At 39.2% G+C, this 15,193-nt stretch overlaps 1 protein-coding gene across 1 annotated transcript in view; it reads left to right on the forward strand.

Moving 5' to 3' along the window:
- The first annotated feature begins 703 nt into the window (after nt 1-703).
- Nucleotides 704-15,193, forward strand: part of iars1 (isoleucyl-tRNA synthetase 1) — a 55,994-nt gene continuing 41,504 nt past the window's right edge. Inside the window, exons 1-11 of the mRNA XM_041945817.1 lie at nt 704-754; nt 1,304-1,427; nt 2,393-2,549; nt 2,642-2,761; nt 3,662-3,744; nt 4,186-4,303; nt 4,416-4,563; nt 8,792-8,879; nt 11,571-11,631; nt 11,873-11,968; nt 14,426-14,548. Of these exons, the coding sequence (XP_041801751.1) occupies nt 1,309-1,427; nt 2,393-2,549; nt 2,642-2,761; nt 3,662-3,744; nt 4,186-4,303; nt 4,416-4,563; nt 8,792-8,879; nt 11,571-11,631; nt 11,873-11,968; nt 14,426-14,548 (1,113 nt within the window). The 5' untranslated portion in view covers nt 704-754; nt 1,304-1,308. The remainder of the gene's footprint in view (nt 755-1,303; nt 1,428-2,392; nt 2,550-2,641; nt 2,762-3,661; nt 3,745-4,185; nt 4,304-4,415; nt 4,564-8,791; nt 8,880-11,570; nt 11,632-11,872; nt 11,969-14,425; nt 14,549-15,193) is intronic.

The raw sequence follows: 15,193 nt of genomic DNA on the forward strand, positions 1-15,193 counted from the left end.
AAAGTATTGCAAATGAAACACTGATGAAAAAGCATAAGTTTACAGCGTGAATACAGAATGTGGCTTGATGCACTTCATTTGCATTTAGGCTTGGTTTCCTCTTCATCTCACTTGATGTTCACAGTTTTCTCCATGTGCCGTTTGTACTGTAGGCTTAACTCATGTATTGTGCAGTGATAGATAACAGTGAAACAGCCTTGTGAAAAATGAAAGAATTAAGGACTAAACTGAAAGTACTGGGGTGGAGATGGGGGCCGAATCTTACATTTCAGTTTATTTTAAAAAGCGAGACCCTCTGCAGCCTTATTTATATTTTGATTGGTATTTCCAAGTAAGAATAATACAACCAAAATACTGCAAAAATGACAATGAAAGAAAAAGTCTTTAAATAAATAAATGAAACAAAAATACAAAATTCAATAATGAATAGATAAATAAAGTGCACAGTTTCCATGTGTGTCAGAAACCTTTCACTGCTATCAAGGAATGAATCAGTGATTTTTGCGTGTGCTTTCTCAGCGATATCAAATAAATTATATCTTTGAGTGGGGGGATCATAAAGGTAATCAACAATGTCCATGTTACTCAAATGTACGCTAAACGTGTCCCTGTCTTTTATTTTGATGGTCATTCAGATTTAAACGTCCGCATTTTATTTTCATACATCAGATCAGCGTCCGTTAGTCGTCACTTCCGCTCACGCTGACTCCAGCTTGCATCATTTCTTGTCTCGGCGGCCGGGGGCAGACAACATGTGAGTATATCCATTCAAACTGAGAAATCACAAGCTAAAGATTTGATTACAGTCACACTTCACTGTACATCTGCTGTTATATGTGAGCGTTCAAACGCTGCCTTTAACAAACTTTGTTGTCTGTTCAGCTAGAAGCTAACTAGCTGGAGCATTGAGAGGCTAGCTCAGCCTGCTAGCTAACAACAAGGAGGCGTCATTTTAGTGAAGTGACTGCAGTGGAAAAGTGACTTACTGGATGTAATTAAGGAGTTTGGGAAAAGTTTCTGCGGTTGCTTCTTCGACGTGGAAATACTATGTTAGATAGACTTGACTTTACCATGAAAATGTTGAAAGAGACTATGTTCCGCTGACAAATAATCGACAACTGACATGTTTTGACAGTTTTGCTATAATTAAGATACAAAGTGACCTGTGGAGTGTGGGAGACATCCAATGAGGAAGATTTATCATGCGAACTTCGTGACATGAACTCTTAATTTTCTTGTCTTTCAGCACCAGTCTGTCTGTTGAGTACAGATGAATACAGTTTTATTTTCCATGTTTTGACAGACACCATGGTGGAGCCAGTCCCTGAGTCCATCAACTTTCCCTCTGAAGAGGAGAAGATCATGCAGTTCTGGCAAGAAAAGGACTGCTTCCAGGAGTGTCTCAAACAGTCCAAGAACAGGCCCAGGTACATCCAGCTGTTTCTGCCTTATCATTATTCAGCAAAGCTAAGAAAGAAAAAAAGAAAAAACTTTTCAGTCAAGACAGGTGGAATTAGTTTGGCTTTGTTTGAGATGTGTTTTATGGGATGAAATTGGAAAACAGTTTAATATGACACCGTCACATCAACACGAGTCTTTTTAACCCACTTGCTAAACTAGTCTTTAAAAGATAATCTGTGTTAAAATATGCTTTACATGGTTGTTCAGAAAATGTGTGCTGATATTTTTTGTTTAGAAATGATTGTGAATTGATCGTGGTTTAGAACAGCAGCATTGTGATCTTGTTGAAGCTGAAAATGCTGGCAGTTGATTACTGATTGTCATTCCAGTTGTTGCACTGCCAAGTAAAGAAGTTGCATTTCCTGGTTAACCAGTTGTTAGACTCCATTGTATCGTGTCATTATTTGATCTCAGTGAGTGTCAGTACTGGCATCTGTTTAATGCATTAATAGCAATATTATCATGTGTTAAGTCAGTCAGCACAAACATTTAATGTTAGGTAACAGGAAAATCCTGCAGTTCAGAGTGACTTTGGTCACAAGCAGACCCTCACCAACACTGACTAATTATTTGTACCACCAAACAGTACACTAAGGCAGTCAGTTGGGAACCCATGGGTTTATGCATATTTCTCCTTATTGCATTTAATGCTGCTTGAAATATGACCAGTGCGTTTAGACTGTAGCTGAAGTTAAGTACCTTAAATACAACCACAGTTCCTGTTGTCCCATGTGCTTGTGTTCCAGGATAGAAAACGGCTAATTTTCTGGAAAAATCCCTCGTGTTCAAGTATCTGTTATCTTGCACGCCTGGTTGAGAAAATGTTTTTTCCAGATCTCATGGTCATCTTGTATATCCAATTATTTTTTGTATCAGTGAGAAAATGCTGTCCAGACCTTTTAAAAGATTTTGTTACCCATTTCCCAACCAGGTACACTTTCTACGATGGTCCTCCTTTTGCCACGGGCCTACCCCACTATGGACACATCCTGGCCGGTACCATCAAGGACATCGTTACTCGCTTTGCCCACCAGAGCGGCTTCCATGTGGACCGGCGCTTTGGCTGGGACTGTCACGGCCTGCCTGTGGTAAGAATCTGTCATCCTGACTGCTGTTAAGATTTTACTAAAAGCAAAAGATTTACAGATTAATTTGTCTTGTGTTTTGTGTGTTTTTGTAGGAGTATGAGATTGATAAGACCTTGGGGATCAAAGGGCCTGAAGATGTGGCCAAGATGGGCATCGCTGAGTACAACAAGCAGTGCAGAAACATTGTCATGAGATACTCCAACGAGTGGGAGGTGAGCATAGAGGACAGAATAATATCTCCATGTGAGATCATTTTGAAGCCGTACCTGTGAGACCAGTTTGTACGTCTGCTTAGGGCTGTGCATTGACCCTGGTCTAATGCATAGTGAGGCTGCGTCATACGTATATCTCACATGTGCAATGTGTTTCATTCACAATGAAATGATTCAAATTGTTTCATTGAATCTGAATGAATGAATGAATGAATCTTAAACTGGAAACAAAATCTTAAACTGGAAACGGACACATTTTTTTTGCCTTAGTTTAACAGTATGAAGTAGATGTTCATTGCAGAATATAATGATTATTGAATAATGACACCATCTGTATTTCGATTGGTGCCTCGCTTTCACTCAGTCGATTGGCTTTCCAGTCAGGCTGCCATGTTGGCATCTGCTTTCATGTTTCCGTTATAGACTAAATAATTGAACTCACGCTTTTTTCTCCTAATATTTTCTTTTCCTTTCCTCTCCACCCCGATGCCATTCCCTGCTGTAGTCACTTGTTTGTGTGAAGCAATACTCAAACTGTGTTATTACTCCATATAGAATAATGACATTCACACTTTACCTCTTCAGAGAACGTGCTTCTCTCTTCTCTCTCATTTCCAAAGTGGTGTTGATTGTTTTTTCATGGAAATGTGGAAACAAAAACTGTGTCCTGTGTTGTTTTTAGTTGTTGAGGTCTGAGGAAAATGGAAAGGAATCCACTTATCTTTGTGACAGTGGCGCCAACACTAATACAACTTAGAAGTGCTGGAGGGGCGTTGAGAAGTTGTTGATTCCACTTCATACCGATCTAAAGATAATAGTTTATAAGGATAAGCCCTGCAGGATTTTGGCATATGATTATTATGTTTCTTTGATTTGTTATGTTTTTCTTTTTGTTCCTAGACTTCAGTGAAGCGAATGGGAAGGTGGATTGACTTCAAGAATGACTACAAGACTCTCTACCCATGGTTCATGGAGACTGTGTGGTATGAATGTAAAATTTTCCACGTTATGTGTACACATTTAGCTAAAGGACGCGTAATTTGCATGTTACATGTATTAAGAGAATTCGGCTAGGATGCTATTTGATGTAGTAATAGCACAAAGTCCTTTTCACCAGAGATTTAAAGGATTTTAGGTATCTGCTCCACTTAAGAAGTTCTTCAAGTTCAACTTGAACTTTATTATCATCCTGATGGAAGTTCAGTTTGCAGCCAGCCAGGCTTTGAACATTTAGGTCACAGGAGTACACAGATGACAATGAATAACCACAGTCGACTTAGAGAAAAACACTTAAAGCTATATACAATAAAAAATGCAATACAAACCAGACTTAATCCTTGTTTGGAGTCTGTCCTCCTGTGTGCAGTGTGCAGTGCAGTCTCATTCCCTCCTAAAGTTTTTTCATGCGTCCTCTGTTGATTCAGGTGGGTGTTCAAACAGCTCTACGACAAGGGTCTGGTGTACCGAGGTGTCAAAGTCATGCCTTTCTCCACTGCCTGCAACACCCCCCTGTCCAACTTTGAGTCCCACCAGAACTACAAGGTCAGCTGAACTCACAGCCCTCTCACGCTTCTACTGGTCTCATGTAACTACATATTCTGTTTAGACATAAATACTGCATTGACTTAACATCTTGTTTCATTTTTGTCTCCAGGATGTTCAGGATCCATCTGTGATCGTTAACTTCCCATTGGTTGAGAATGAGGAAGTGGCTTTGATTGCCTGGACGACCACACCCTGGACACTGCCAAGCAACCTGGCCCTCTGTGTTAACCCCGAGTTCTTGTATGTCAAGGTCAAAGGTGAGAGACAAAGCTTGACAGTAGTGCTGCATATACTAATTATATGCTAATCTTTGTACTATACAGTTTTTGGAGTTAGTCTGCAAGAAGTCAGCATATTTGACCATTTTATGCTAACGGGACATTACATAATACTGTGGTCGCACGATAGTCGTTCAGACTAGTCGGTACCTAATGAAGAACTAGTGGCAGCTACTGGCTAGCTGCGTGGTAGAGGTGTGACGACAGCATGAGTGTTCTTTCGAAAACAACAATGGTGGTTCCTGAGGTGGTTAGCTTAGTTGCTGCTGTAGCATTTGTTATATCAGAACTGGAGAGTCGGAGACTCCTCAGTGACGTCATGTGGTTGGTTGATATGATTGGTTGAAGTTAGCCAATGACAGATGGCGATAGACAGATGGTTCATCCAGTCACCTGTGAAGTACTTGTTGGAGGTGCCTGCCCTTTTCCAAACTGTTTCCATTGACAAGTCTCAGTGTTATCCCCTGGACACTTTCAGATTATTGTCAAGAAGCACCATTGTTTTGTTACTGTCGCCTGCAATTTTTTCATTACATTGTAGGGAAAAAAGGGAAATCTGCTCACATATGTTGCCCACAAACATGTTTGTGTTGTTGGTTACTTGAATTATCAGGATTGGTAGCTTTGTTGATGACGTTGGTTAAATGTTACAGCCTGAGGCCAAAGTTGTCTGACTGAAAATACTGTTTCCCTTGTGGGTTTAGTGTTCTGGACCACAGTATTGGCTGATGGGTGTTTTTATTCAGAAAGAACAAACAAGAACAAATTAACAGAGGAGGACTGCTGCCTTGGCAATTTGCACCCAGAGGAAGGGACGTCTGGAGCATAATGTGTAAGTGGACTTTCTAGCCTTTGGCTATGTGTTGGCTGATGAAATAAGGGATTCTCTGTGAGAGGAATTTGTTTTTATCTACAACTAACCAGACGCTTCACATTCATGAGCAGTAACTTGATGCTAAGGCATAGCTGATGTTCATGTGGGCTCATTAAAAACATTATCTGTCCTCCAAGTGCCTGTAAACTCACCCACGTAAAATGGCCCCATCAGATTTAAACAAACTACCATTGAATAAAGCTATGTATTTATTTTGCTAATGGTTCCTGTACAGATTGCACCCAGAAGTGTTTTTGTAATGTTAAATGCAGGCTTCTTAATGGTGCAACTCAGAATGTATGTTATGTGCTTGTAAGACTAATATAACCTGAAACCTGCTGTCTCTCTTAAATAGAACGGTCTTTAATACAAGAGAACACACCAACAAAACAAAACAAATTAAGTTAAGGATCACTCTGCTGTCACTTAGTTTATTAGATACATCCAGCTAAAACTAGTGCAGTCTAATACAACAGACCTGCAGTCTTACCTTCATTAAGGTTATAATCGGTTATTATTGAAACTGTGCTAGAGAGGTGTTGATTTAACTTTCTGTTCATTTTGGAAACTGTCATTTGTGGTTCTCTAGAATTACATTTTAATCTTTATAACATCGTTCAATGGCCAGACCAAATTATTGAACACATATATCACACTAAGCAGCTGGTTGCCCAGGTTTGGGCCAGTCAGTCTTGAGTGGAACTGATTCTTTGCAAGAAGAAGAACTGCTAGTTTGTTGCTTTGTAGCTCAATAATTTCATGTTGTAGGTTGTCGGGCACATCAGCTGTCTCCATATTAAATGATGTCACAAATATGTTCAGTTCCTTTTGTTAACTTTTCATGTCCTGAAACCTCTCACCAAATGCCTGAGGAGTTTTCACACTCACCAGCATATTCACTTGAATTGATTTCACATTTGAAAGCAGAGAGCTGAGAAGCTGCTGGAGCTTGAGGTTCAACAAAAGGTTTTCCTTAATCTCTTTGAATTATTCCAGACAAACTGACACTTTGGAGCAATTACTTTGTCTCCTTCTGAATGAGGTTTCAGCTTCTTAGCTATTAGCATGCTCACCACAAAACCTGCCAGAATGTGGTCTTGTTAAAGCTGCTTGTTGTGCACCCAAACTCTGTAGAAGAGCATTGACACACATTTGTCATTACATTTGTCCTTGCAGCTCATCCAGTTAAGCATGTTTGTAGCTGTAATGACACTTGATATTAGCCTTTTTCGTGACTGCGAGCAATGTCAAAATGTCTTCTGTGAAAAAGGCCTGTCGCTGTATCTTAAAGCAGCAGTTTGTGTGTGTGTGTGTGTGTGTGTGTGTACGCACGTACGTTTGTGTGTGTGTGTGTGCACGTTTGTGTGTGTATCATGTGCGTTTGTGTGTAGTTCAGACCTGAGAAATGTAGATGAACCTCAAATCAGGTCACTTAAAAAAGTGTTGTCCTTGTTCAAATATATAAAAAAAGATTCTCCAGAGAGGTGGCTACTGTTTTTCTGTTACCCTCCTGCTGTAGCTTTTGGTTCCCTGTGAGAGAAACTGGTGGGTTTTAAAAGGGTGACCTAGATTCATACCAGTCTGTCATAGCCTCTTTGATCCTGCAGGGGGCACTGTTGAAGCACAGTCTGTCATGCTTACTGCACCTCCTGTGCTGTGCTGCATGGGAGACCGCCTTGGAATACCAATGAATGTTTTTTTTTTTTTTTCTTCTTCTTTTTTTTGTATCAGCTCAGTCTTTCTTTTTATCTCCTGTCCTCTCTCTCACTCCATCTTCATCCAAATTTTTGTTCCCCCTCATTTTCTTATCGCTCTCTCTGCCTCCACGTCCACCTGTTTTTGTCCTTCGTTGTTCTTATTTTCTGTCAGTCTGTCTCATTTTGCGTCTGTCTCTCTCCCTCGCTGCCTTTGTCGCTGTTTGAGTTGAGGGCTGTCAGCAGCAGCAGGTCTGAGCTGTGCAGTCATTTGTCACACCACTGAGGGAGAAGAAACATCTTTTATTGATGCTGCCCCCCTCTCCCTCTTTTTTGTGTCAGGCCATTTGGTTTTTGCCCTCTTCACCGCTGTCGTCCCTGCTGTTCTCAGCCTCTGTTATTTTTCCTAAAATCCCCGTTTGGCCAGTTTTCCAGGAGGGTTCACTTTCCCAAAATGTCATGCAGTTATCGCACATGAGGCGGCAACTTCTCAATAAGCTGAGGCCCTGGTTGAAAGGTTGTAGCCACATGATGGATTCCTTACCTGACCTTGACTTTATGGCTGACTGTATTATTATAAAGGGGGACTTGAGGTTCAGTAGACTTGCATGTAGCACGGCTATTAGATACCTTGATTTGAACCAGGCCTGATGAGTTGCTGTTTATCATACATGAAATTCAGGTCAATAGACATAAGTCATTCTGCAGGGGCTATTTATCTGACAGACTTTAAAAAATGCGCCCCCCCCAAACAAAATAATTTCACATCGCATCGATCAGTGTCTTCATTCCTGTGCGGTATGAAAGCTTTTCAGTTCGGAGTCAGTCTTCAGCTATGCCACAGTCATGTGATGAAGACTTACCTCATATTTATATTGTTAGACTACATCATAAATGTTGCATTTGGAAAATGTTACTGCACTGTAGCTTTTCTGTTATGCTATTCAGCAAATATTGTCATCTTTATTCTGCCAGTGCTATGCCTTGACTTTCCTTTTGGCCTCCCCTGTACATGTACTGTATCTAAATGTTTGCTATGTCATCTTATTTTCATTCATTTTAATCCTACTTGCCTTTTTATGCTTTATGGAACAATTAACATGCACATAACAGCCATGACATTACAGTTCTTGGTATGTTTCTGTGAGTTGTAAAAAAAACAAACAAACAATAAACACACATAATAAAAAATATAATGGTAAATAAATTAAAAACACATAAGCTGGTCCATCAATGAGGAATCAATTTCTAAAATATTGCACATCTTAACAGTTATTTTATGATTTTTAAATCGACACCTTTCAGAGCTTTGCAGTACAACTGGAATTTGCTCTAAAAAATATTAAAATCATTAAAAATCTTTCATGAATTATCTTAATGTCATTGCTCTGCTGTATGCATCCTGAAATGGGATGTGTTCTTGTTTTAAGTGCATATAATCCATAAAACAGCAGCACAGGATTTAATATACTGTATTTTTATATATATATATATATATATATATATATACAGTATTTAATATGTAGGAGCCTTGGGTTTATGGTAAGTCCAAATTTATTCCATACATAGGCCTGGCAATAAAGTGTGAAAACCTTCGTCAACAAATGCATTCACACGTGTTTCTTTGTTCATATCTCAGATAACACCACAAACAAGATCTACATCATGATGGAGGCCAGGCTGGTAGCTCTGTTCAAGTCTGAGAGCGAGTACACTGTCCTGGACAAGTAAGTCCTAACAAATACTTCAAGAGTGCAAATGACTAATACCAATCCGACAAATCTGTTCTGTTTTTGTGTGTGTTCATGGTTTTTCTGTCAAATGCGTAATACGTGTCAGAAATGTTTTTGAGTATCTCTGTAAAAGAATGCCTCTTTTGTCTTTTTGTAAAACAGAAATATTTTTAATGACTCATCTTGAACTCTGAAGCGGTTACATAAATTATCCAATCAATTGTGGTTTTGGGGTGACTAGCTAAACCCACCTGTCATATAAAACTGCACTTGAGCATTAGCGAGGGGGAAGCATGCAGAGAAACACCATAGTAGGAGGTGTGTGTTTGGATTCAGCTTGCAAAAACTTGGTTCACATTTCCAAAGAATGTGGCTGAGTTCTGATTTATCAGGCTTCATCTCTGGGCCCACACAGCCTCATATCTTTACAGAAGACATTTAAGACACACACAAATTGTAGATACTTCAGCCTGCAGGTGCCAAAGTAGAACAGTCCTTTGCTGAGCTGCAGGGGAACAGTACTGGACAAAACAGTGAAGTCTTGTCTCATTACTGTTAAATCTTCAGGGCAACCACACAAAATGCAACCCTGATTCCAGAAAAGTTGCAATGCTGTGTAAAACATGACTAAAAGTCCAATCATTTGCAAAGGAAAATGAAAAGTGTTGCTGGCATCAAATTCACAATAGAATTTTAAATTTACAAAAATCAATGAAGTTGATGAGGTAAAACATTTGAGTACATGTCAAAAAGGATGAGCAAGTTATCACGTTTTGTTTTATTTAGTCTTATAAAGTGTCCCAACTTTTTTGGACTAGGGGTTGTAAGGCCGACTCCTGCAATAGCGTTGTAAGTGTTAAAATACTTTTTCCATCAGGTGTTTGGTCACCCACTGTCTCTATGCTTTAATATTAGTTGAAATAAAAGTTGTGAAACTTGAAACCTTAATAAGTCTAGAAAAGCAGGCGGGCAGCAGTGGACTTGTTTCACATTCATTGTGAATGATGATTATGAGTTATAACTTGTCTTCTGGAGTTAAAAGACGAGAATAAAGTTATTCACAGGAGAATTAGTAGATATGTATTTTACCAGCTGTGTGTTGTTTTATGCAGAGTTTCCCTATTCTCAATTTCCCAGTTCAGTGGATGATTGTGGAGCAAAGGGAAAGTGCAGAATGGAAAAATATGTGTGGGGAAATAAAGGAAACGTCTGAGTGAATAAATGACACATAATGTACTGAAACCTGATGGAGGACATTTCCAGGCAGGATTTATACCCACTCATCTCATATACTGGACAAATTAGCTGCCAATAAAGACAGCATGTTGGAAAAATGTCTTGACTGGCTGGAACCTTTTCTTTTACAGGGACACAGTTGTCATATTCAGGGACTTAATTTGAATGATAATTACGAAAACAGTGTATGATGACTGACTGCAACACAAACTTAAAGCAAACATTGAGATCTGAGGAGATCCTCAGGCAGTTGTTGTCCTCTCCAAAGAAAAACAACAAAAGTGTGGATGGTCAAGGAGGAATTGTGTCATAGTCTAGAAATTCTCTATTTTCTTACGTTCTGTGGTTGATTGAAGCTGTTCTGGTTGGCTCTTGGTTACGTAGCATCACAAGGTGGAAGCTTTGGTTTCAGAAGTGGGAGTTAGGGGTGCAACAGTATGAGGTTTTCATGGTATGATAACCGGCGCTGAAAATAATTGACGGGCACAATGACCCTTAAAGGAACAAACAATTATTATTTCCCAAAATATTATGTCCTGACATACAGGAAACCTGTGTATAAACTTGGAATATTTTTTAAGTAACACTGATATGGTAGAATTCAATAACGTAGATACTTAAGTGTAAAAAAAAGTCTACCATTGCAGCCCAAGTGGGAGGTCACATGAAGTCTGAGTTTCTTTCACAAAAGAAAATCTAAATAAAATTAAACTCTCTAAATGCTGCATTTGACATATTTACCTCAACTGTGAGAATGACACATTAATGGTTCTCATTCTTTCCAAACAGTAGTATAATAAAATAAATTTGAAATGCCATGTAAACTGTTTTATTTTTGATACGCTAACCTTTACTCTTCTTCTTTATTCTTTTCTACTTTATGTAGTATTTGTATAGTTCAATTATTTTCAACTCTTATCTTTTCAGGAGAGAAGTGACTCTATATGCAAAGATAGATTTTAAGATTTTTTAGCCACATTTTCAACCAGCATCATTCATGAAATAACAATATGACAATAGCTCAACAGCTACTGGATAGACTGTCATGAATTCATGGTTTCCAGGGGATGAATCTTACTGACTTTACTCTAGCACCACCACGAGGTTGACATTAGTTGAATGAGATATCTCAGCAATGGTTGGAAGGATTGCCTCGACATTTGACAGCCTTCCTCGGATGGAATTGTTTGGCGATCTAACTTTTTATCCAGCATGCATCTGGTTAAAATTATAATTTATCCAGCATTTTGCTGTACGACCAAATTTCCATCATTCATCAGCTGTACTTGTGTGCAAATGTTAGCATGACTAATAGTAAAGATGCATTTTTGTCAGTGTTTTCTGTGTTTGAATGTTGTCTGAAGGTTGTTGGTTGTTTTCTGCAGCTTTGCCGATGCATAGAAGGTGAATTACAGATATTGAATGAACTTTGTGTTTTATGTGTTATAGATTTCCTGGAAAGGTCCTGAAAGGGAAAAAATACAAGCCTCTTTTCCAGTACTTTGCCAAGGTTTGTAGACTCTGCGCTCTTGTCCCTGGCTGTTATGCAGTTTTATGTATTGTTTGTCACAAAGTGAAGACAGACCTATGTCTCACTTTAATTACCTGTCTGACCACAAATTGGCATCTTAGCTTATGTTCTCTAAATCTGTCTCTTAATCTCTCTCTTACTATCTGTGGCTCTATTTGTTTTGTTTCTTCACCACTCGCTCCTCCCTTCATCGAATTCTCCTCATCCTCATTTATTTCAGTGTGGGGAGAAAGGAGCGTTCCAGGTGGTGATGGATAACTACGTCAAGGAGGAAGATGGTACAGGAGTGGTCCACCAGGCGCCTTACTTTGGAGCTGTGAGTGAGCCGTTTTCTTGCTTTTTGCTTTGTCTCTGTTGTAGCGACAGCGTTACCTTGTTATCTGTTTTTTAATGCAGAGAATAATCATTTGGTTTATAAAATCTTAGTAAAAAATACCCATTGCAATTCTCAAGATTACCCTGAGAAACCCAAAGACATTCGAGTTACATTGATTTGAAACAGAAAGCAGCGCATTCTCACATTTGAGACAGTCAGCAAATTTGTATAATTTTGACTTAATAAATCACTCTGTAATTGTCAGTAATAAGTTAATCGACTAATTGTTTAAGCATTACCACTGTAGTTTACCAAGAGCACATGTCTGCAAGAGGTGTGAAATTAGCACCTATTAGCAAGTGTTTTCAAATACTGAAGAGTAATGGATGTACTTTGACAGCTGATGAGAGTCACGGGCATTGGCCTGGAAGTCAGAACTCTGTATCAAGTCAAGACCCAGAATTGAAACTTTTAAAGCTTTAGACAAGACAGAGATGAACGGAGTATAAGATATACATGAAGCTCTTTCAAAGTGTAAGCTTGCATAGGTATATTGTACTATGGTAGCTGAGAGCATGGAGGGAGAAGATGGGGTCCTGTGTGCAGCCCTGAGCTCCCTTCTGTCACTGGGCTCCACCTTCCTCCGTCGGGCTCCACTATGCACACCATCCTCCTTTTAATTAGAAATGTACTTCACTTCCTTGAGTTATTTGGAAAATCAGAAGCTGACAAATGTTGCTTTCAGTTAACTTGATTGTCTGGTGCTGCAGATTCTGGTTCTGGAGGAAAACTCTGTGGAACCTGGGGTAAAAAGACTCCATCCAGAACTGCTCAGTCTTTCATGTCCCGACTAGAGGCATTCCCTTTAGTGTTATAAGTCAATTCTATTATGTTCTGTTATGTTTTCTGAATTTGTGCAGGAGTTTTTTATTCGTGTCGCCATTGCTTGCGGTCTCTTTTGTTGCATTGCTTTGAGTGCCTTTAGCCATCGTAAGTGTAGCTTCTGCATACTGGGATTAACACATGCAGACATTGGTCAATATATAATATATTTATACGGTATGTCTTGCTGTACAAGAGGGCGTAGCGCTAAATTTCATCCTAAACGTGTTTTTTTATTAAACATTAATTCATTTGGTGGTTCAAAATTTGAGCTCAAGACCAACACATTTTTCAAACAATACAGGGCCCACTTGAGAAATATGACCCATTTAGTTAAGAATCTTGTAATGATCTTGTTTCCTTATCATGTTCACATGTTTAATAAAGGTAGAGTAATGTCTCGCATGTGAAATACTTTGAGCCTTGAAATACCATGTTGCTTTGTGTACTCACTGCTTGCTGAAGATAATTTGTATTGTATTGAGTGCTACAGTATAAAGGTAATCCTACAGTCTAGAAGCCAATGTTGCAGTGCTATCAGAGGTATTGGGTCAATGCTAATAGGTTAGATGCCCTTGTCAAGGGCAGATGGATGCTCCTGTGGCTGTAGCCAGCTGTGGACACTCTCTGGAGCTCAGTCCCCGTGGGGCTGTTGAGTAAACACTCCACATCAACACCTCACTTACATTTGCTTTTAACGTTTTGATTTTTTTCTGTGGCGGTCGTGTTATTTAGCGATCACATTCACATTGATTAGTTGCTAAAAATCTGAAACAAATGCATTTGCTTTGAAGATGTACAGTGAGGAGAAATGCCTCGCTGAAGTACATTTTTCAAATTTAATGTTGTTATGACTAGATGTGAAATGACCCTGTGAGCCATCCATCTTGGATCTTGACAGGGTGTTTGAATACAAAATACATCTACAGCTGGACAGGACTCAGATCTTTCATGCATAGCTGTCACATACCAGTAGTGCTTGTTTCAACACTGCAAAAAGTATCCAGCTCAACAGGAATTTAATACAGAGTCATAACATACCTTTAAACTAGTGAAACTGGCTACCAAAGGGGTGATATAATTACTTATTTTCATATACAGTTTGATCTATTTGGAGAAACCTGTTGAGACAACTGAGCTTGAAATAAATGGATCACTGTATCAAGGCTGTATAAAATAGTGATACTTTAATAATGACGCATTTTAAGACGTAGTAATCGGCTACCCTACATGATGCTGGAATTGGGGCTCCAGCGAACAGTTATTTTTGTTATTGATTAATCCGACTATTAGAGGCCATGATAAGAGAGATCATGTTTACTATCATAAATGACTAATGAAAGTATTTATATATGAGAAGCTGCAACCACTTGTTTCTCTGGGCATGTTTCCTTAAAAAGTGAAACAATTAATAGATTAGCAATCAATTTTCTGTCTGTCAACTAATTGATTTATTGACTAATCATTTCAGCTGTAGTTAAAATGTTTTTTTTTGCTGTGTATTACATTAGGAATAAATATAGATAACACCTTCACCCACTGCACCCTGTAAACTGTGGATTATGCTCTCTGCAGGATGATTACAGGGTGTGCACGGAATTCAACATCATCCAGAGGGACCAGGCTCCTATCTGCCCCGTGGACGCCTCGGGCTGCTTCACTTCAGAGGTCACTGACTTTGCGGGACAGTATGTCAAAGTGAGTGACACATCAGACGTTTACATGTAGATTAGGCTAGCAGACATTTAAGGCACTCTACCCCTTGTGACAGCCACTGGTATGATACTGGTTTAATTTAGCATTCTGGTCACCCACTCTCCTATTCCTCCCTTTTTCCTCCGTTTATATCTGTAAATACATCTTTCTGTAATGACTTTTTCCTCTTTCATTCTCAGCAGTATGTGCCCTTTCCTCTTGGTCCAGGTTTTATGCTTTTTAGAATTGTGTTATGTGGCAACTGAAATGAGAATATTAAGTATTTTTTAATATTTGTCCAAATAGATTATTCCTTAGATACACAACTTGTTCATTGACGTGACAGGAGTTGAGGGGACCCACGTCAGAGCAGTTTGAGAAAGTTAAATAGGAAAACCTGCTGCCAAAGCATATTATCTCTGTTTACCAGTGTACTGGGTGCCCTCTTCCTCCCTGTCACACCCAACTTCACTACCATCCTAAGTGAGTGAGTGCAAAATAACCGCCATACATGATCTGATCACTATTTCACATCCTTGTGCAAAGGCCTGGGAGTGGACTTGACCCGCCTGGCCACTAACAGTACAGCGTTAGCTAATAAAGAGCATGCAGCCACAGTTCACTCAGAGTCTGGCATAGTTCACGTTT

This window comes from Chelmon rostratus, chromosome 2, assembly GCF_017976325.1.
Source record: "Chelmon rostratus isolate fCheRos1 chromosome 2, fCheRos1.pri, whole genome shotgun sequence".
Lineage (NCBI taxonomy): Eukaryota > Metazoa > Chordata > Actinopteri > Chaetodontiformes > Chaetodontidae > Chelmon > Chelmon rostratus.